The sequence below is a fragment of the Charadrius vociferus genome, unplaced genomic scaffold (genome assembly GCF_000708025.1).
Source record: "Charadrius vociferus isolate BGI_N301 unplaced genomic scaffold, ASM70802v2 scaffold13, whole genome shotgun sequence".
Lineage (NCBI taxonomy): Eukaryota > Metazoa > Chordata > Aves > Charadriiformes > Charadriidae > Charadrius > Charadrius vociferus.
In genome coordinates, this window is record NW_009647763.1 from 1,561,199 (window position 1) to 1,582,065 (window position 20,867).

Consider the following 20,867-nt stretch of genomic DNA (forward strand, 5'->3'; position numbering starts at 1 on the left):
ACTCACTTCGGTTTCTCAACCTGACGGTCTTCATCAGGGTGTGGTGAACTCCACAGAGCACGTGCTTAACATTGAAAAGGAGCTGCTTTTGCAGGGGTTTATTCCTTTCATTTTGGTTTGTTCTCCTCAAGAAAGTTTTCATATGAAAGCGAGCATGTCTTCAGCAGAACATGTGTTCTTCTGAGCTTGAATCTTAAGATGGCCTATCAAACTCATTAACCCACATCTCAACTTATCAGCTGAAGGGTTACAAGTTGTTAGTGTATACGCAAGCCACTGTCATCCAGGACTCTGGATTCCCTGTGTTATCTGTGCAACACTGGACACTGCAAACACTGGACAATGGGCAGTGTCTTCTGGAAATCACAGCTCTGTAACATGCCAGCTATGGGAAATTTTTGTGCTCTTTTTGAGAACAAGTGAACATTGAAATCTCTGCAGCTGTTTACTGATCGCATGAGCTGGCATTGAAATACCAGTGTGGATGTGTTTGTATACAGCCAAGATAAATCAGAAACTATTAAAAGCAGCTTCTTATGAATAAACTGTATGCGCAGACTGAAAGCTATTGACTGAAAATAGTTTCAAAGGAAGACTATACAAATGAAGAAAATCACATGTTCGTCATGGATAATTCATGAACAGAATAAAATGAGGAAAAAATATCAAAGGCATGACCAGATGTGTACTATTCTCTGAGCTCCTACATTGCATCTGGATCATTCTTAAAACTACTGCATTCTCTGAATGTCTTTCCCATGGGAAGTCAATACTGGATGGGTTTGTTTGGGTTTTTTTTTTGTGTGAGTTTATATCATTTGGGGTGGAATACAAAATTTTTGGTCCTTCTTTTTGGCATCCTTTTTGGTAACTCCATTCTTTTTCCACTAGCATTACTTCTTTAGAATTCATTGGCAGTTAATATGGATTTCTCATTTAATAACAGAGTGTTATCTCATAACATGCAAGCCATTTTTATGTGAGCAGGAACAAGCTTTTAGCATGCCTCTAGTTAAGAGACAACCATGGAAGCAGAGAATAACCTATTTAGGTGCACACTATGATAATTTCATTGCAAAAGTTTCTCGGTGATTAGTAACAGGTCCCATACAAATGATCAAGGATTAGGACTTTAGGACAATTACCCCAGAATAATAATTTTAAATGACAACAGTAAAGAAAAGAACCTTTATACATAGGCCACCTATCAGTAAAACACAGTATATATTAGCAGAAAGCAGTGTCTTGGCCATAGCCTAGCGCTAAAGTGATAACTCGGTTTGGCTTGGTGGACTCTAAATATTTTAAAGCAAAAACATATTAATTCCCCACCACCGACTTCACTCACAAACATATACAGGTGAAGCCTGCATCCAAGATTTTATGTACTCCTGCAAACCTCTTCTCTTATTGAGGTAAGCGATTCAACTTAAAAGCCGTTCTGACTTGAATTTGAGGGGAGGAGCAGTTACATCTTGAGGGAGTGGTTCAAATTCATCTCATCATAAGCCCAGGCATGTACAAGCTTGACTTAGAAACTGGCTTCTGCAAATCTTGTATTAATGAGGGCTGCTCCCTGATGCTTACTTAGCGCTAGGGAGACAGCAGTGGCAGAGGGCGTAGAGCCATCATCAAAGGGAGCACCAAGGGAGTAAGTTAGCTATTAAAAATAATGTGCACACAGTGCCTCAAAATTAAAGGTTTGCTCATGAGAGAGTCAGGGAGTACCCCTATCTCACATTATCGTCAGAAGCAGTTGCATACATGGAGAACATCTCGGGGTTAAAGCTGAGTCTTATATACTTCAATGCTGTAACATTTTTTCCTCCTATTTTTTCCTTCTATTTTTTTTTCCTATTTATTTTAAATTAAAGCAGGATTACTTACACTTGCACGTGTACATAGGGGTTGGGAGGGTCTGGTAAACAGGTAAGGTGTTGAATAATCAGTACATATGCATAAGCTCAGTTAATCAGAGTAGCAAGATGTACCTGCTCCCAAACTACCCTTGAGTTAAAGATGGGTTAAAATATTTAATGTGAATTAAAAAGAATCAATTTCCATTATAACACAGGCTATGAACTAGGACTTTTCATCGGAACAGCAGAATGGAACCTTTCCAAAAAGCTCTTCTTTAAGTTATATATTCCCAGGGCCATTTGAGGCTGAAGAACACTGAATTTACATCTCATTTCCATATGCACCAAGTATTGTTCTCACTCTTGATCTGCAGTTTTCATGCTGTGAGCAAACTTTGTTCTGAAACCTTGCTGAAGTCGCCTTTTGCACTAGGGATTTTCTCTCTGATAGAGAGCAGCTGTGAATCTGGATCTAATTTTCTGTTAGAAACAAAATTTTAAAATTTGCAAGAGAAAAACCACAACATATAAGCTTTGTGCTCATAAAATACATCATAAGCTCTATTTACTCTTCTTGTGAACGAAATATCTTTTAGAATGCATCCTGAAAGTCTTCATCACTTGCCACTTATTTCTGACATGTTGAGACAGTTAATGAACTGCACAGAGACTTCCTACATTTAGGGCATGATTTGGGCACAGTGTGCATATTCCACATAATAGGTGACATCAGATGTATTCAATTGCAGATTAGTACATCAGCAGGTCTGTGTGTGACCTGAAGTGTTTTTCAGTACCAGTAGAAGGAAGCCAGAAATCTTTGAGACATAGTCTACCATCCTCACTCCACAGACTACCTTGAGTTCCTGGGAATTTTTTACTGATGAGGGATTTTGTAATGGTGCTTGACAAAGAAGCAGCACAGCATTATCATACTCACTGACTCAATGAGCTAAAGGTTAGTCATAACAATGCAAGCTGTCAGTAAAAAGTGATATGGAAATGTGAAAAAAAACCCAGTGTTTGGGGAGTTTTGTTTCTTTTCCTGCCTAAGTAATCTGGCTGTTTAACCCTACAGTGGAATTTGAAATCCATCTTGCAGTCCTTATCACTGTCCAGACTATGGAGAGGTTATTATAGCCGTGCTGTATCAGATTACCTCAATAAGCTAGAGGAAGCGATGAGGTGAAGAGGAATGAGAGTTTAGCCACAAGTTTCCACACGTTTTCAGCAGAGATGTGTGAGTGAATGGTATCCTCTCAAGGACTTAAGGTTCTGACAACGCAAAGTGCTGAGGATCTTCACCAAGTCCTCAACGCCAGTAGATAATACCTCCTGATGGGGAGATGAGAACCCTCCACACGATTGCTATTTTTCCACCCAGTTTAACTGTAATTATTAAAGGGAGGTTGGATAATAAATAGTGGGATGCCATCTGCAATTGCCCTCTGTAGAGTTAATTGCTGAAGAGCATAACTATTATGTAGAAAAGAGTCTGATTAAATGAATCTGCCACTAAATATATAAAAGGAGAAACCCTAAAATTACAAGGGAAAGCATGTCAGCGATTGCAGATGAGGAATGAAAATTGCCATGGTAATTAAATGCTCTGGGCTGGATTCCCTTCTCTTATACCTCTTTAGTAATAAGAGAGAGTCTCCTACAAGCTAGGGAAAAAATCAAATTTGCTCTTTCTTTCTTGCATCAGAGTTCCTTAAATATACTGTTGTTGTGATATTTTCATTACCATATACATTTGATTGAGCCTATATTTTCTAGCATTCTAAGTTTTGATAATGATTGAATATTCTATGTTATTAAGTAACTAGTCTTGTAATCTCATTTCTCACTGGTTAGTCCCAGGTAACGTTACACTTTTAGGAGACTGATGACTTCGGAAATTATGTGCTTCTCTATAGACTGTCATTAAAACTGCCAGCAATCACCGTATATAAACATAACTGTTTCATGCTACGATGCAGCAGGAACAGCAACAAGTTTTCATTTTCAGTTCACCCTGTGTCAAAAGAGTCAAGGTTTGCCCTGTAATCCAGGCACGGAGCATAGAGCTGGACCCCATCCTGGGCTCTCCCACGGGCTTCCATGGGAGGTCAGAAACCTCCCTTTTCTAAAGATATTTGAATTTTACCAAATTCTGAAAGCCTTTAGGTGCAGAACCTTGACTTCAGGGAAAGTCTGCAATAATGGCCCTGTGAGTTGAGCTGGTCCCTGCTTCAAAAGCCCAGTTACTCGTTTACTTCATTTCTATTCCTAGGTGCAGACACCCTGGGATGCCAAAGAGCCACAGGGACATCCTGCTTCTCCTCCCAGGCCCTGCTGAGAGGGGCTGTCTCCCAGCCCATCCCTCTGGAAATATTCCCGTGTCACTCTGCTCAGGGCGCCTGCTTCAGCTCGGGGCAAGTGAGGGCTTCCCCACATCTGGGAGTAGGTGCTGGCTCTTAGATGTGATGGGAATGTGGGGGAAGGCAAAACAGTTGTACGTAGGCAGCGTGGCAACTGGGAACCTTGGTGTCCGGTCTGCCCTGTGCCCCAGGTGCGACGAGTCAGTGGTCTGCTGGAGAAGTTCGTTTTCCAGAGGGGGAACAGTGGGGCCAGCAGTGCAAGGCCAGTCGTAGGTGCAGTACCAAGAGAGGTCCTTTGCTGCACAGAGACTGCTCCCGACCACACCGTTGGTGGGGGTACATCGCTGTTGTATCATTAGCTGAGGATTTTTAGCAAGTGATTTCCATTTTGTTATTCCTCCAGAATCATAAATGGTGTTTCATCATGGCAAAAGATTCCCTGGACCCAAAAGCCTCATATAGGCAAATTTGCCTGGAAGACAAGATGCCGGAAGGTGTCCTTTCCAGATGGCAAAATCATTTACCCCTCCACTAATCTCCACAGCCATTAAACCCTCCACAAATCCTGTGAAAAGGCAGTGATTGAATACTATGATTTGAAAAAAACCTGAAGGCCTGGATTCCATTTGGCATGTGGAAATGCCTTTTCCTGATCCGCTCCCCCTCCTCAAGATTTGTTTTCACCATGCAAACAAGATGACCCCTTCAACCTAGATTTAGAGCTTTAAGCTTACAGTTATTTTGATGGCAGCATCTGCACATGGAAGACCTGCAGGGCTGTGTGGAACATAAGATGGGACAAGTGTAGCCATGAGTTTTTCATCCTATTATGCATTACATTGGGACGAAAAAAATAAAATCAGTTTTTTTCCTCCAACCAAACCCACACATGTTTCACCATCTTCAAAGCCTGCAGTGGAATAAATTACACACAGAAAAGGTGTCTCAGGTCTGCAAGACACACCTTGTTCAAGAAAGGTTATATAGCCAAAAATCAAGAAAAACAAATGCATGCTGTGCCAGATTCATGAAGGGGTTTAACCTTTGCATTTTCTTTGCAAGCTCAGCTGTGTCCCAGCCAGATACATTCCATATTGTGCTCATTATCTATCAAAAAAGTCTTTTTCTCTGCCTGTGTAAAGGTTTCAGCATGTTATAAGCTTGAGACCTTTATTTGTTCCAAGTGCCAGAACGTTGCAGAGCTACAGTTTGTGTCTCTCAGTCCCTCATCCTAAATTCCATGCATTTCTAGTAAGTGTCCTAATGGACTTGATATTTTTTTCCTAGAAAGTTCTATTTATTTGAGCTAAATATGCTTGAAAATCAAAAGACTTCTGATAAAGTCTAGATGAGTGTCATATGGTTAAAGCAGAAGATCTGAACTCTTGGAGAATATAACAGAGTGTATAAACTCTTCATATTCTCACTTTCCACAGAGTTCATAAACTTTGCAAAAGACCAGGGGTGTGCAGATGTTTTCACAGAAGATAACTGCACCAGTGGAGTTACTCTACCACTTTGTAAAAAAACCAATAATTGTACAGGCCTCTTGTCTTCACTGTGAGGTTTTAATTCTGCCAGTTTAAGGAACTATTCAGAGAATCCAAACTCCACTCGTGAAACCAATGAAACATTCAAACTTCTTCCCTTCCAATATGACTGACCACAATGATGTTGGGTTTTTGTCTTCTGTCTGTGTATATACGTATGTTAAACCAAACAGCAGAGATTCAAGGGGAACAAACATTGCAGGTGAAGAATTTGATTTCAGTTTGCACATTATATTGAATAACTTGCACGAACATTACAATTATATCTGATTATGATAGGATGAAGATGTCTGCAGTGGATTAAGATAGCTACACTATCAAAGTCACACTGAGAATATTTGCTGGCAGCTGCTGGGGTACACATATGTATCATGTATGTCAGTGAAACCATCCTCACAGGAAGACTGGATTTCAGAACCTACCCAGCCAGTGGCAGATTAAGTAGGGAAACTGAGAGTAAGGCCCAGAGGAAAGGAGATTGGAACTGTGGAATAGAGGGGCGAAAGAGAGAGTTCATTTCAGGAAAGATGTAAAACACTCCTCTCCTTTCTGTTTACATCACATCTTTTGTCTCTGTGCTCGGGAGGGCGTATAATTACACTTTGTTTATCCAGCACCGCGTTTAGCTTGGCACAATACAAAGTTTAACACCCCACAGAACATGATGCTGAATGCTTGTTTTCTATGACCTTTCTGGAGCACTGTGGATAAACGTAATTCCGGAATTATCAAAACCCTATGTTTCAGCACAGAGGCAGGTGGAATCAGGCTCAACACAAGACCTGGATGCTCACAAGTGAGATGCTGTCTCATGGGTTGGTCTTTTGGGTGGAATCCAAGACCAGCATCAGGCACCTGTGGCCTGCGTGAGGAAGAGCAGGAGCCCCAGAAGAAAAATCCCAACCCCACACCAGCTAAGCAAGGACAGAATGATGCGAAAACCAGAGGACAGGATTGGATCTGAACACATCCCACCTCTGGAGAGAAGGTGTCTGAAGGAAGAGCCTGGAAAGGATCAGGACAAGGACATGACTTTGCATCCTTGACAGTCAGGTCTACAGACCTCTTATGGGTTAGGGGTGACCCATCCCTGCAATTGCTGAGATCTACATTGTAATGGCATAATCATGCAGAGGCAGAAGTCTGGCAGCATAATCCACTGTCACTTGGCCTAAGCACACATTTTTTATGTACAGGCTTTACATATTCTCCCATTGTCCCAGGCGTAATTTCTTTTTCCACCTGGAAATTTTGTCCAGGAAAATTTTGAGGATTTGAGTAGGTTTTCTGGGTATTTAGCAAGCTTGAAGAGGTCAGATGACAGATGCATGCCCATTGAGAGCATAATGCAGTCATGCAGCAAATGAGCAGCATTTCTAGTGCTTTCAGAAGCATCAGCGGACTCTCCAATGTACACTCTGGAAAATATTCTGCATGTGTGTAATAAGTCCAACATCTCTGTGGTAGAAGCGCTGGATTTATTGTGGATGTGATTCATGGTAACCCCAGACATTGCAGGGTAGTCCACATAGAGGATGACCTCCCTGGTTTGTCTGTAGATGCTGTCCAGTGGGAAACTGTGCATACAACTGCAGAGTTTAAGCATGTAAGAGTGAGGCAGGATAAGGAAGGAAGTGAAATGCCAAACAACATTGTAGGAACTGGAAGCAAGGTAAATCTTCTCTTGTATTACCAAGAGAAGCAAGGTAAAGTTCTTAGTATTTTCTGTCCCGTTAAAGCTGGCATTCATGTCACAGGTGGGGCCTAACCCAGAGATCAGGAGGAGGGCTCACTTTTCATGGAAACTCAGGACTGAGAAGCCCTTTGCTAAGCACCATGGTCTCTCTCCTGTTCTCCAGTGCCATGTACCAGAGGTCAATTTGCTGGCTTAAGCTATGTCCCACTACACAGCTAACGCAGGAGCTCTGAGAGCAGGACTGGGCATGATGCTGAATGGAGCCAGTCTTGTCCTGGAGCCCTATGCACACAGAGGCCTGCTACAATTAACTTGTTACAGCTGAATTTTGTGAATAGAAGGTAGAGTTTGACCATAGACGATAAACTTTCAGGAACAATTTTGAAAAGCTGTAATAAATGAACCCTGAGATTGCTTCCGCAAGTGTTTTTACACTCATTTTCAACAAGAGCAGCTGAGATTCTAAGCCTTAGAGAAAAAGTTCTTCCTTTTGATTTGAATTAGCATAAATTGTAAGAACACTTGAGCTTTCCTCCTGGCTCAGGCTAACAGCCAATCACTCACAATAACTTGTTTCAGACTGTGGCCAATAGCAGATATATATAAAAAAAAAAAGAAACAGGGCATATCTAGAGTGATCCTTCTCTTGGCCTATTCTCCCAGACTCAGTGGTTTACATCTTTTCAAGCTGAAGGTTGCGCCTGGGTCAGCATGTTTAATAGCATACTTAGCCAAAACTCGGTACAAACAAGAAATCCTTTCATCTTTTAAAGCTTTCTTTCATAATCACAAGGAGACTCTTTCACACGACCCACCTACCAGAGCAGTTTCAGAGCAGCATTCTGCAGCCTGACACTCCCTGAGAATATCTTCCTACCATCTTGCATTTTTAACTCCCCATTTCTTGCTGGCACTCAGGACTGGCTTATCACACTAATGCCAGGCTTACCCACGCAACTTGCTGTTTGGACATTTGATCAGCAGTAGCTGATAAGTTTTGAAAAGCAGTGATTAGTGAGAAGAGGTTACTAGCTTCTTCTAAGAGAGGAAGAAAACCTTAAATGCCGTAATATTTCTGCACTGGTACATCACCATGAGTGGGGTTTTTGTACTATGCAATCCACCATCTAAAGCAACCAGGTTTCTTTCTGCACAGGGCTGAAGGCATTTTTCTTCTTCATCCTGTTTGTCAAAAGTCTTGGTGTATTTCAGTGACAGTCCCTATTGCCCGTAATTTCGTATATAAATGCCAGATACTAGGCCGTATAGTTAAGAGAGCTGAGGGAAGATGAGCTCAGAGATGTGACCCACTCTTTCAGAGACTGCTCCCCACCACCCTTGCAGGTACTTACCGTAACCCATGAGGGACTCGCAGTTCCATGGCCCACCCTGCCCAGGCCTCGTGCAGCTTTCCCATAACGACGCTTGGTGCACGTAGGGCAAGGTCTGTGACTCCAGCCAGCCCCTGCCCGCCAGCGCAATGATACCGAAGATGACGCCTATGCCCAGGAGCAGGGGTAGGATCCATCTGCACCGTGTGTAGTCGAGGCCGTACTTCACCATCTTCCAGGGCAGGGGGAGGCTGGTGGGACGAGGATGGCCGTCTCTGCCAAGGATTTGGTGACTCGAAGCAAGGGGTGCCTCTGCAAAGCTCCTGGAAAGTATGCGCCGGTACCTATGAGCGCGCGTGCAGATGTCTGAGAAAAGCTTTTTAATCAGGAGAGACACGGCAGGGAGGGAGGGAAGGACGGTGGGAGGGAGCTCCACCTAGATTCAGATGAGTAAGAGCTGCCAGTGAGCAACAACCAGTTGAGCTGGGGAGAAGCTGCGAGGCTGGGTTTATCTGTGGGATCCTCTCTGCCCTGCTGACGAGGTAACAAACCGGGTGCTGTTTACCCTGGGCATTTAACGCTTTCCTTCCCGCCACTTCCCACCAGCAGGAGCATCTCACAGCTGTGTTTACACATTTCTGTCTCCCAAGGGATTTGCATTACTGCAGGCAGAGACAGGAGACAAGCCAGGGAACTATTTGCATTAGATGGTGGTTGCTTCTGAAACTTGCCACCTGGAGGCTGAAAGCTGCTTTTCTTGGTCTCCACTTAAAAATAAAATGATACCTTATTTTTTACAATTAAAAAAAAATAATTCCTTTAGCTGCTTTAAAGCTAAGACAATAAAGAATGTGTGACTGCCATCCCTCCCCCTTTTGGGACATAGCTGCAGGGGAAAATAAATAACAAGGTTTACCATAAAAAGTATGGTATGGTATGGTCTGTGTACAGCCTTAGTGGGAGAACAAAAACTGAGCTTTGATTTGACCATGCCTCACGAACACTCCCTGCGCACAGCTCTGGCTGTCTGTGGCTGCCCAGGGCCTGTCAGAGCCTGCCCGCAATGTGCTGGGAGTGTGATGCAGAGATGAACCATCATCTCACCGTGCCCCGAGAGGCCGCCCAGCTGAGTGCGGGCAGAGGTTTCTGTCTGTCAGCTCAGAAGTGATATAGCCACATTTGTAGCACTCTCCTTTTGAATGAACACATACTACAACCTCGTATTTTGATAGGACTCATTCATGTTTACTCATACACGAGTACGGTCTCCAGCTCTGGATCCCCCAAAATAGAAAAGACATGGACCTGTTGGAGCAGGTTCAGAGGAGGGCCACAAAGTTTATCAGAGGGCTGGAGCACCTCTCCTATGAGGACAGGCTGAGAAAGTTGGGGTTGTTCAGCCTGGAGAAGAGAAGGCTCTGGGGAAACCTTATAGCAGACTTTCAGTATCAGGGGCACCTACAAAAAAGCTGGAGAGGGACTTTTTCAAGGCCATGTAGTGATAGGATGAGGGGGAATGGTTTCAAACTGGAAGAAGGTAGATTTAGATTAGGTCTTAGGAAGAAAATGTTCACTTTGAGGGTGGTAAGACACTGGAACAGGTTGCCCAGAGAAGTTCTGGAGGCCCCCTCCCTGGAGGTGTTCAAGGCCATGTTGGATGGGGCTTTGAGCAACCTGGTCTAGTGGGAGGTGTCCCTGCCCATGGCAGGGGGGTTGGAACTAGGTGATCTTTAAGGTCCCTTCCAACCTAAACCATTCTATGATTCTATGTTTACATCTAGAAGCAGTTACACCCTTGCAGATTGAAGCTGGTTTCTGTGAAACATGGTTAAGCACAGAGGATGCAAAGTATCCTTTGCTGCCATGGTGGATTTTGTCAGACGGGGCTACATCCAAGTGCAGACCTCATATACTCACAGAGATACACTACTATATTGCAGCTTTCACGGTAAAATGTGACATCTGTACTGAACTGCAAACTCCACAGCATTTTGCTGAATTAATATTCATAAATCAATAATGGACTAAATAAAATAAATTAATAATTTACATTGAATTTATGCACTGTACAGGGGAGCACATGAAGAAGCGCTGAGCTTGTGTAGAACCACACTGGAACATCTACAGCAATGAGCAATGCAGCACGGTGATGAGGTAGTAGCTTCACCATGAAAGCAATTTGAACAGGTTACTGTGGCACTGTGCCTTATCTCTAATCAGAGATAACTTATTAGCCTGGTGGTAGATTAGCAGTGGTGTGGCTGTTTGGCCTCTCATTCTCCAGCCAGTGCAATTCTGGCTAGCTGAAACATCCTGCCGGAGGCTCTCCCCCGTGGTATGGACACAGCCCAATAACTCTGCAGTTGTGAGAGGTCCATCAGGGATGTTCAACGAGTCTCTGGTAGAGCAGGAGACATTCTTACAGATTTGTCCTTTGAATTTTAATGTCACTTAAAGCAAAAGCCACGTCAGCTGTTGTTTTGGGTTGGAAACAAGGGACAACGTCAGGTATTTTTTGTAAAGGACACTTTAGGGAACCGCCACCACCATTTCCTTAGAATATTATATATCTTCCCTTGTAGTCCACATTTGTACTACCCACAAATTCAGTTATTGTTAACCTAAATATAGTGTTTAAAATGCCATTTTCGAGTTCTATAACACTGCAATATATCATTTTTTATGCATGACTTTTTAAAACAAATATCATTTGGAGCTCGCCCTTCGTGCAATATGCTGGTACCTGCAAGCTGTCCCGGTCTGTTTACACGTGTTCTTTCTGTTGCCACAGATGAGGTAGAAATGGGCACAATAAACTCCAAAGGATTGAGAGAACATGGATTTGGATTTGGATATTAAATGGTTTTTAAAAGATAGCTTCAGAAACACTCCTGCATGTGGCAGTAGACTGTAGCCGAGCCCTCACTCAGCTGTCTATATCCAGTCTCTTGCCAAATTTCAAGAATACCTACAGTTTTCTAAAAACTCAGCCTTTTTTTTTTTTTTCTCAGAGAAAATAGCCAAGTGAAGTTAAAGCAATTTTGTAGCTGAAATCTGGTATGAAGTCAGGTACTGTCAGGCATTTGAGACCCCGTGTTTGTTGAAGAATAAAATCCTCTCTCTTCCCTGCTTTTTGAACGCTCAGCCATGTTTCAGGTAGGTATTTATGACCAAAGGATTTGTCATCAGTTTTTGTTACAAGTCATGGGTGGACAAATGCATATTGTCACAAACGTTAGCATTTGCAAGATGATACGACAGAACATATTTATCACACTGAAAGAAAGATGAGTAGCGTTCAGTCATCACAGGTGTTTCTGCATCTTGCCCATCTTTGTCATCCTTAAGTAACTTAAAACTACAAGCAATTGTCACATGGAATACAAGAGTAATTTGTGATATCTGGAACGGCAGAGAGGTAGATGTATTCAAAGGTGACAAAATGAAGTATGTCATGTAATTCTGATACTCCTATGGCAAACAGAGAGAAATGATTGAAAAGTTTTGTTAAGGAGTCTGTGATTTGAAGTGATGATTTATCTACAATGTGCTTTGTATTTTGCAGCATATGAGCTGGGTGTTTAGGTGAAAGCAAATGCTTTGATATCATTGCCATCATAAATCTTACGACTATTATTATTATCTTTATTAACCATTTACAACCATAGGTCCTTTTTTTTTTTTCTTATAATGCCAATCTGCCATTTCCCACTTCCCTTTGGAGAGGCCTGCATCTTGCCTTGCAACTGGAATATTGCACTGCAGATATTGTTATAACCACAGCCTATAGAGTGATGCAACTCCATCAGTCAAATCCTACTCGGACTAAATTGTACCTTCTGGTCACTCTCTGTACCCTGCATCACCTGGGCACCAACGCAATAGTGTTCTCAATATGACTAATATTTAATCCATAGTAAGCACATGTAGAAAAGTACCTTTAGTCACCAAAAGTGTTCACAGGGTAATCCAAGTTGCAATTCCTTTATGTTAATTAAAAGGATACTAGAAATGCATTTTGTACAGGACCTGACTTTATTTCATTGCAAAATCAGAACTCCCTCCGAAAAAAAATGAACTCAGTTGAGATCTTGTAGTTTCTTGAGCACACCGAGCCTTTCTGAGGGACTCTCCCATGGTGGCTGGACACTGAGGCTCATCCATGATGCTTGTGGTGACCTGGGAGTGGTTGGTGCTCGGTCCTGCTGCCATGTGTCTGGGAAAGCCTTCCTCTAGATGCCTCGTGCAGCGCAAGAAATCTCTGCAGAGGTTTGAGATCTCCTCTGTTCACTGGTCACTGACCATGAAGGAAAATTTCCACGGGGTCTTGTTAAGATTTTAGCAAGAGCCATCTAGGATCGGCTTGCTGTCAGACCTCCAGAGCCTGCCCCACACGCAGCACTCACTGGCTTCCTGTACTAAGAGAACACAAAATTAGGAAAACACAAAAGTCTCTGTGTGCCTGAGTGCGGATTTCATTTTCAGCTATTTTTCACTAAATGACAGGTTTTCTTCAGGGTGGGTTCTGTACTGGAACAAGGTTTAATCTCCAGTTATTTCTTAACGATGGTCTGCAGAAGTATGACGAGTTCAGCCTACCCCACCCTACCCCCAGACAAACCGTTGAAATCAAAGGTGTTCTGTAAACCCACCACACAGCCACCAGCTGAGGTGGCTTCTGACCATTTGTAACTGTTGTGGGGGTCTGTAACTTCCTCAGGCGGCTGTCAGGAGCGCAAGCTCTCTGGTGGGCACTCATGAAGCATACAGGGTTTTTATGAAATTCTGTGTAAGCAGTTAGAGTGATACAGCGCAGCCCTGCTCTACATATGGGATAATTTTATTTCCACTACTAGCTTTGGGCCCCGCAACTCCTCTGTGGCATAGCTAGGCTAACTGAATAGTTGTCCTGTTGTAGTGGATCATAACAGTAACTGCTTGTAAAACATATAGCTCAGCTGCCTTAGGAGAGGAATAAAATCAGCCTTATGTTTGTAATTCCCAGGTGCTGCACCTCTGCTACTTACATTTATCCGTCAAAGAAATGGCTTTCATTTACAGTGCCTTATGGGTCAGTTGGGAACAGCAGCAGCTACTTCTTTAAGCACTTTGAGATTTACAGATAAGACATGCATACCAAGCACGTCTTTAAGAGTTTCAGCCATGAATTTTCACTTTGAGATTCTTCAGCTAAAAGTAGGGTTTTGCTGAAACCAAAATGTTACATGGAAATGACCTCTTCAGTTTTAAATGTTTGATATGGAATTGATTTGGGAAGTGTGCTGAAATGAAAATGGTGGTCTCCTATCAATATTGTCAACTTTTCCTACTGTCTTTACACAAAATGTCAATCATGATTTTCCTGAGTTTTGTTTTGCAAGTTGTTCTGCCTCTCTATTGCAAATCAGAACACAAATTAATTTTCAAGTACCACGAATCATTGAAATTCCTTTTTCACAGTAAGTTCTGCTTATTTCTTGTCCTGAGGGATTGCTGACACAAAGAGAGCTTAAAAATAAGCTATTTAATGAAAAGGGACTGTAATGGCCACACGTCAGGTCCTACTCCGATTGTATGCCTCCATGTGTATTGAAGGCTATGACAGTCAACTAAGGTACTTTAATCTGTGATCATTTCCCAGGGCAGCACACTGGAGGACAGGAGTGAGCCGGCTTTTAGGCTCACAGTTTCACATGAGTGCCCACTTCAAATCTTTCTGGGCCCTCTCAAACTCAGTGAACCCCGATTTCCAATGTGTCCCTTGACACTTAGCAATTTTTAATACTTATAAAATACTCTGTATTCGTAAAGATCTCTGTGGAAAATACTATGTGTTGCCCACAGTCCCATAAATAAATAAAAAGAAAGTCATAACAATTCTTCTAGTAAATATTATCCAATCCTGTGAAGACAGATCCATGAGGAATATCATTCATGGAAACATGTATATTTATTATTTATATTATACAACACATATTGCTTATCATACATTATTAGTTATATTATTTATGGTTATATTATAGAATCATAGAATTGTCTAGGTTGGAAGAGACCCTTGGGATCATCGTGTCCAACCATCTACCCTACTCTACAAAGTTCCCCCCTACACCATATCCACCAACACCACATCTAAATGTCTCTTAAACACATCCAGGGATGGTGACTCAACCACCTCCCTGGGCAGCCTATTCCAATGTCCGACCACTCTTTCTGTGAAAAATTCTTTCCTAATGTTCAGTCTAAATCTACCCTGTTGGATCTTGAAGCCATTCCCTCTCGTTCTGTCATTAATTAGCTGTGAGAAGAGACCAGCACCAACCTCTCTACATTATATATCTATTATTTATATCTTAAAGCCCTAGATAAGTCTGCAAGTTTTCCACTACAGCCTTTATTATAAATAAAGCCTTATTAAATTTAGGTACTCAAAAATCACAATAAAAAATACCGTTTGGATTATTCTGACAACTCCCAAGTAATTTAAATATAATTTTATAGAGGCAAAATTTGAGGGCATCAGCTTTGTGCCTGGAATATCTGGATGTCAAGCTCTGTAGCTGGAGTAGCTTGGCTCACACCTTTGGGAGCCAGGAAATTCCAGATAAAAGGCCACTTATTGCACCAGAGCAGACCTGCACAGTGGATGCATCGGACCTATCTTGTAAATACGTTGCACATGCACAGCAAAATCAACACATTCTTGGTCAAGGGGATCTACGCATATGAACTGCTGCCCCCGTGCAGTAACGCTGATGAACCCCAGGTGCTGTGAACTCATTGCACATGGATATCACTGCTTCTGTACAGGCAGCTGCTACAGGAATCACATTCAGAAACTCAGCATCCCTATTTTTGGCAAACATATCCTCCACGTTTGATTACACTTTATTCTGGTTGTGATTATCATCTCCCAAGTTCATTTTAAAATCTGGGCAGCTTCACCTTATAGCACTGAAACCCCTGTTTTTTCAGGGTGCTGTCCTGTATTGCCAGCAACCTCCACTGCTCTGCGTTGTGGGACCAATACCTCAGCTCTCTCAGCTGTTGTGAATCTCCTAAAGAATTTTGGTTTACATTGATGTATGTGCTTGGTTCATCGCTAGTTCAAAAGTGCTCAATGATCTCAGCAACTCTTTTTTTGTGTTTGTAAAGGTAACTTTTCCTTTTAGTATGTGGGTTTGTTTCTACAGTGCTTATCACCATACCAACCCTTCACCCTGCCAAAAAATTACCTGGAATGATCTGTTACTACACCACCTTGATTTATATATGTATTCCAGGTCCAAGAGTCTGTAGATGCAGGATGTAAAGGTCAAGTGAATTCTTCCTAAGAATTCTACCTTGTCAAGGAATTGTTTAAAAAATGAGTCACTTGTTACATCAACTAAAAATGCAAAATCCCAGTGGGGTGTGGCAGCTGTTTCCCATACTCATGAGATTTAATCATTAATCATCCCATTCAGGTCATTTAGCCTTCCCTAGCACCCAGTCATACATGGGTTTGATTGCTTATAACTCCCCCTGAGACGAGAGTCAAGTGTGCTCGGATTCTCCCCACCTGCTCTCTTGTCTTCAGGGCTGGGTTAGAAGGAGCTACCCTGCACCCAGAAGCTCACAAGAGCTGTTCAGGGGATTTTAGTGAGCACAGAATTAGGCTGCAGCTGAATACAGGCTGGTTGGTAAACAAGAATACAAATGTTCTTCATGTCAAAAAAATGGGCATTATACAAACCCTCCAATTACCTTCAAAGCATTTAGGAAAAATCTAAAAAGAACAAAAATATTTTCCCTAACTGTGTATATAAAATTAAGAGTAACTAAAGGAGGGGGGTGAAAAGCAAATAAGAAAAAAAACCCCAAAGCCCACAAACGAAAAAAAACAGCAAGATGCCCGAATCCAAGGTGATAAGTGCATTTTAAAACTAAGACACTTAAGGAAGAGGACAGCTAAAAAAATCAGAATGGTGAACCTGTCTTTCCAGAAATCAGAAGTCACACACTCGTTTAAGACACCGGTGGCTGAAAGATTTAGTCTCTGTACAAACTCAGAGGGAGAAAGAGTTGTTCAGAATACAGAGTGCCCCTAGCACAGGGCTATATGCGAGCCATAAACAATCTGAAGTTAGAAATGGGAAGGTTTCTAAATCACAGGAGAAGTGCAATCTTCCACTGAAAATAGCAGGTGAGCACTTCATCCTTTACTCCATATTTAAAGTTCTTGATCAGTATATGAAAACTATTTGGCACAGTTTTGATTAAAAAAAAGAACAGGCTTCTCACACCTGAGACCTCCCGTAGACCACAATGTTCTTAAACTGCTTAGGGTTCCCCTCAAGGGTGATGCATTTAAGAGGTTTTGGCTTAGCAAAGAGCTTTCTATGCCTGGTGCTTCTGATGAAAGCCCGCAGCCATGTTTTGCGGTGTATACCCAAGCTTATTTGACTGGAAAACGAAGTTGTCACCTCCCGGACATACCAGGTCTTTAACTTCGTTTTATTAACCCAACACTTCATGGATACTGACATTCACATTAAGAGAAGTAAAGAATGGCTACTTGCTTGAGTTTATGACATGAATCAGTGAACCACAAACAACAACTTTCTACAACCTTCAGTTAAAACAGTTTTAATTAAGCCACCACATTTAAAAGGAGTGCCACATACATTAGTATCACTTGAGAGTAATTAATGACTATTTGCAATAGCTTTCTCCCAAACATCTTACTTGTGTAACATGCTTGTTATGCTTCCACCCCTCCCAGTATATTCAGAGCCAAGTTTATTTTACAGTTGTGCTTTTTTTGACAAGTTATCACAATGCTTATAAAAAAAAAAAAAACATACAAAAGACTTAAGTTATGGTAAACCCTATTACCAAACCATCCTTCCTTTCATTAGGAAGGGTGTCCATTTTCTTACAACTTTTCTCCTTCTCAACTTTAGCTGTGCAAGGATTTTCCAGACTTGGGATTCTCTGTTGTGTTTTGAATTCACACAAAAGTTAGGTACTGTCATTACTCATGATACAGATAAGTCTACACAGTATTGCCCACCAGCCAGTACTGTACAGAGAAGAGAAAAGGATTCTCTTCTTCAGCAAGAATCATAAATACAGTTGATTGTATACAGCACGAAGAAGCTTGTAACACGTTTCTGAAGCCTGCAGATGTTTGTGCTCTGTAAAGTTATAAAATACAGGCCTGGAAGGGACCTTCAGAAGTCACCTGGCCTTTCCAAAACAGGATCACATGCAATATACAGAATTACCAAATTAAAAAAGGTGTTACAAAACAGAAAGCTATACAATATATAATACAAGAAATATTGAGCATTGAAAAAGCTTAGTTCTAAAGGACTTTATCTTTATGCTGGTTAGTGCTTTATACATTCTATTTTGTACATGTGCATGAACACATATACCCACACGCTTACCCTCTCCCAAGTACTGTGTTCACAATAGCAAGAAGTAAGTCCCCAGCTGCTCGTCACACAGAGCAATGCGTAGCATTTGCTTATCACCCTGCCTGTGCCCTGCTCAGCAATCTGTCTCTGCTGGAGTTACTTCCCCCATAGCTAGAAGAGCTCCACAAATAAGCCTCTTCCTCCTTCTTCCCCAGCTGAAGAAAGCTCTGACCAAGATTATATACCATAATTAAATCTGCTGTAAGCTGCCACAGGTCCATAACCAACACAGACACGGCTCTGCCTCACTGGAATGCTTATTTGGAATTGCTGGCTCCAGAAACACAAGCTAGGAGCCGGCCAGATTACTCCCCAAGACAGGTGTCTGTATGAAGTTTGCATACATAAATTGCTCACAGAACTGCTTTTCTATTTTTACCTTTTAGTCCTAGTGACTTACAAAGCATCCCCAAGTTTATTAAACTTTGGAGTATCTACAGTGTGCTCTAGAAACTTTCGGAGGTTTTCAACACCTTATGCTAAGGTTTCCCTCCAAAGCACAGCTGATAATTAAAATACAGCAGTTTTAAAAAGGTAAACATAAAGAACAGTGTGTTTCTACTCAAAGGTATTTTCTAAATCAGCATCCCTCAAATACTGTGTAAAAATGTATGTAGTTTAACATGTGAAAGTTTGTTGATTCTCTCTGTGACAAGGTATATTAAATTATATGTGGCTCCATCACAAGTCCTGCAGTGGCCAGAAAAACACCAGTTAAGTGTTACATTAGCCACTGCGATACAAACCGGCTCCATGCTTTAGAGGAGATCTCCGTCCAACAGCACCAATTGGTGGAAAATAAATTTTAATTTTATCTTCCCCTTAATTCAAATAGTCAACAATAGTCCAGTAACAGGAATGAGAAGAGATTCTTAGGCAGGAGGTGACTGTGATAGTCTCAGGGAAGTTCCTTCCTTGGGTCTGACTTTGGTGGAAGATAAAGCATTCTTTGGAAGGTTGTGGTTTTTTTTCTAGTTCCATTTAAGGCAATTTTGTCAAAGGTAAAACCAAAATAACTTGCAGGTCCCTCCAATGGGTTGTTTAAAATCTCTCCTCTTTCTCCCTACACTTGAAACACTACATCTTTATTCATAAGCAAATGTTTGAATAAAATAAGGATGACTCAATTAGTTGGGAGGGGAAGGAGCAAGTAAACCACCCAAACAGAATCGACATGAGAATACGTAAATAATACTTTAGGTAAAAGCTATTTGCTTAAAGATGCCAATGTTTTTACTAATTTATCACCAGGGCTAGTAAGAAATACTCTGGAGAAATAAGGTGGTTTTTTTCAGACTCCTATAATCACACCAAATTTACATCAGAGGTGCTCTTCTGTTGTTTCGGCAGTTGATTGTACGTGGATTTAATCTTTCAGTTTAAGTATGGTGCTCTCTCTGGGGAGGAGTAGTAATAAGTAGGCTTGATGTTTCCCAGGACTTCATCTTCCCAGTTGGGGAGGCAGCAGAAGAAGAAAGCACAACCTATTACAACAACAGTGCTGGCCCAACCAAAGCCATAGGCCCAGCTGAACATATTATCTCCCTGCAGCGGAATTTCTTCTACGAATTTGACTGGGTAGATGACCAAGCCTATGATCTGGAATGCAGCTAGAGAGAGAAAGAAAGAAAAGCAGGAGTAAATGACAATGAATGTATTACATTTCCCACTAAAAAAACGGTACCTGGAGACAACTGCATATCCTTTTAAGGTATGTAAAATTAGTTTCAGTCCTACAATCAAATCTGTATTCTTACAGAGGTACATTACTTCTGGCCAAGGCAGAATCCCCACGCCTATCTGGCTGAGGCAGCTACGGCTGACATCGGTAGCTGGCTAAGGCACAGACCTGCATGCCGTGGCCAGCCCTGTCCTACAGCCAGGCACCGTGATCCCTGCACAGCCAGTTACCTCCCGCTTGTACCATAGTCCCCTCGCTCCTCCTGCCCTCGGGAAGGTGGGAAGCACCCAGGGCTCTCAGCTCCTAGGTCTTAGCATGTGACACGCAAAGGTGTTGGTTGCCCCTGTACACTGCTTTTGGGGAAGTGCTAACTGACAAAGGCCACTGGAGCTTCCCTAACCATCATCCTCCCAGAGCGTAAATCAACCTTCCCTTGTTCCCCACGAAAATGAGTCATAAAGCAGACAAAGCCAGCTTATTTCATAAGGGAGGCTCCATCTAGCATGTTTTTCTGCTGATGCCTGTTTTACATCTAAAATAACCTTGTCTTTGTGCCCAGCCTTACCAACAACAAAGAGCAAGCCTCCAATTCCTCGCACAAAGTTGAAGCGGAGTATCTCGATCGAGAACGCAATGACTGCGAGGGCGAAACAGATGACCAGGATCACAAAGCCAACGAGGTACGTGGCAGCTGCTGCTCTCCCCCACCCTTGAAGAGAAAACAAGAAAGATGTTAGACACAGCAGTGCACTGAACTGTACGTGATTGCAGGTCTTTGGTTTCCTTTAACAATCTTTTCTCAAAATCCTTTACTGCAAGAAGCATGCCCTATGTCAGAGCAATACTGGGTGTCTCCAAAGCACACAGCCGCAGAGCAGAAAGGCACCGTCATTGGCAGAGCGGCACAGAACTCCCTGCCCGCTAAC

At 42.2% G+C, this 20,867-nt stretch overlaps 2 protein-coding genes across 2 annotated transcripts in view; both read right to left on the reverse strand.

Moving 5' to 3' along the window:
• LOC104284021 (p53 apoptosis effector related to PMP-22-like) overlaps nucleotides 1-9,139 on the reverse strand; it is a 14,730-nt gene extending 5,591 nt beyond the window's left edge. The window contains exon 1 of the mRNA XM_009882294.1: nucleotides 8,821-9,139. Coding sequence (XP_009880596.1) covers nucleotides 8,821-9,031 — 211 coding nt within the window. The 5' untranslated portion in view covers nucleotides 9,032-9,139. The remainder of the gene's footprint in view (nucleotides 1-8,820) is intronic.
• A 10,054-nt stretch (nucleotides 9,140-19,193) lies between these two features.
• LOC104284054 overlaps nucleotides 19,194-20,867 on the reverse strand; it is a 14,781-nt gene continuing 13,107 nt past the window's right edge. The window contains exons 7-8 of the mRNA XM_009882336.1: nucleotides 20,507-20,696; nucleotides 19,194-19,870 (exon numbers count right to left, since the gene is read on the reverse strand). Of these exons, the coding sequence (XP_009880638.1) occupies nucleotides 19,635-19,870; nucleotides 20,507-20,696 (426 nt within the window). The 3' untranslated portion in view covers nucleotides 19,194-19,634. The remainder of the gene's footprint in view (nucleotides 19,871-20,506; nucleotides 20,697-20,867) is intronic.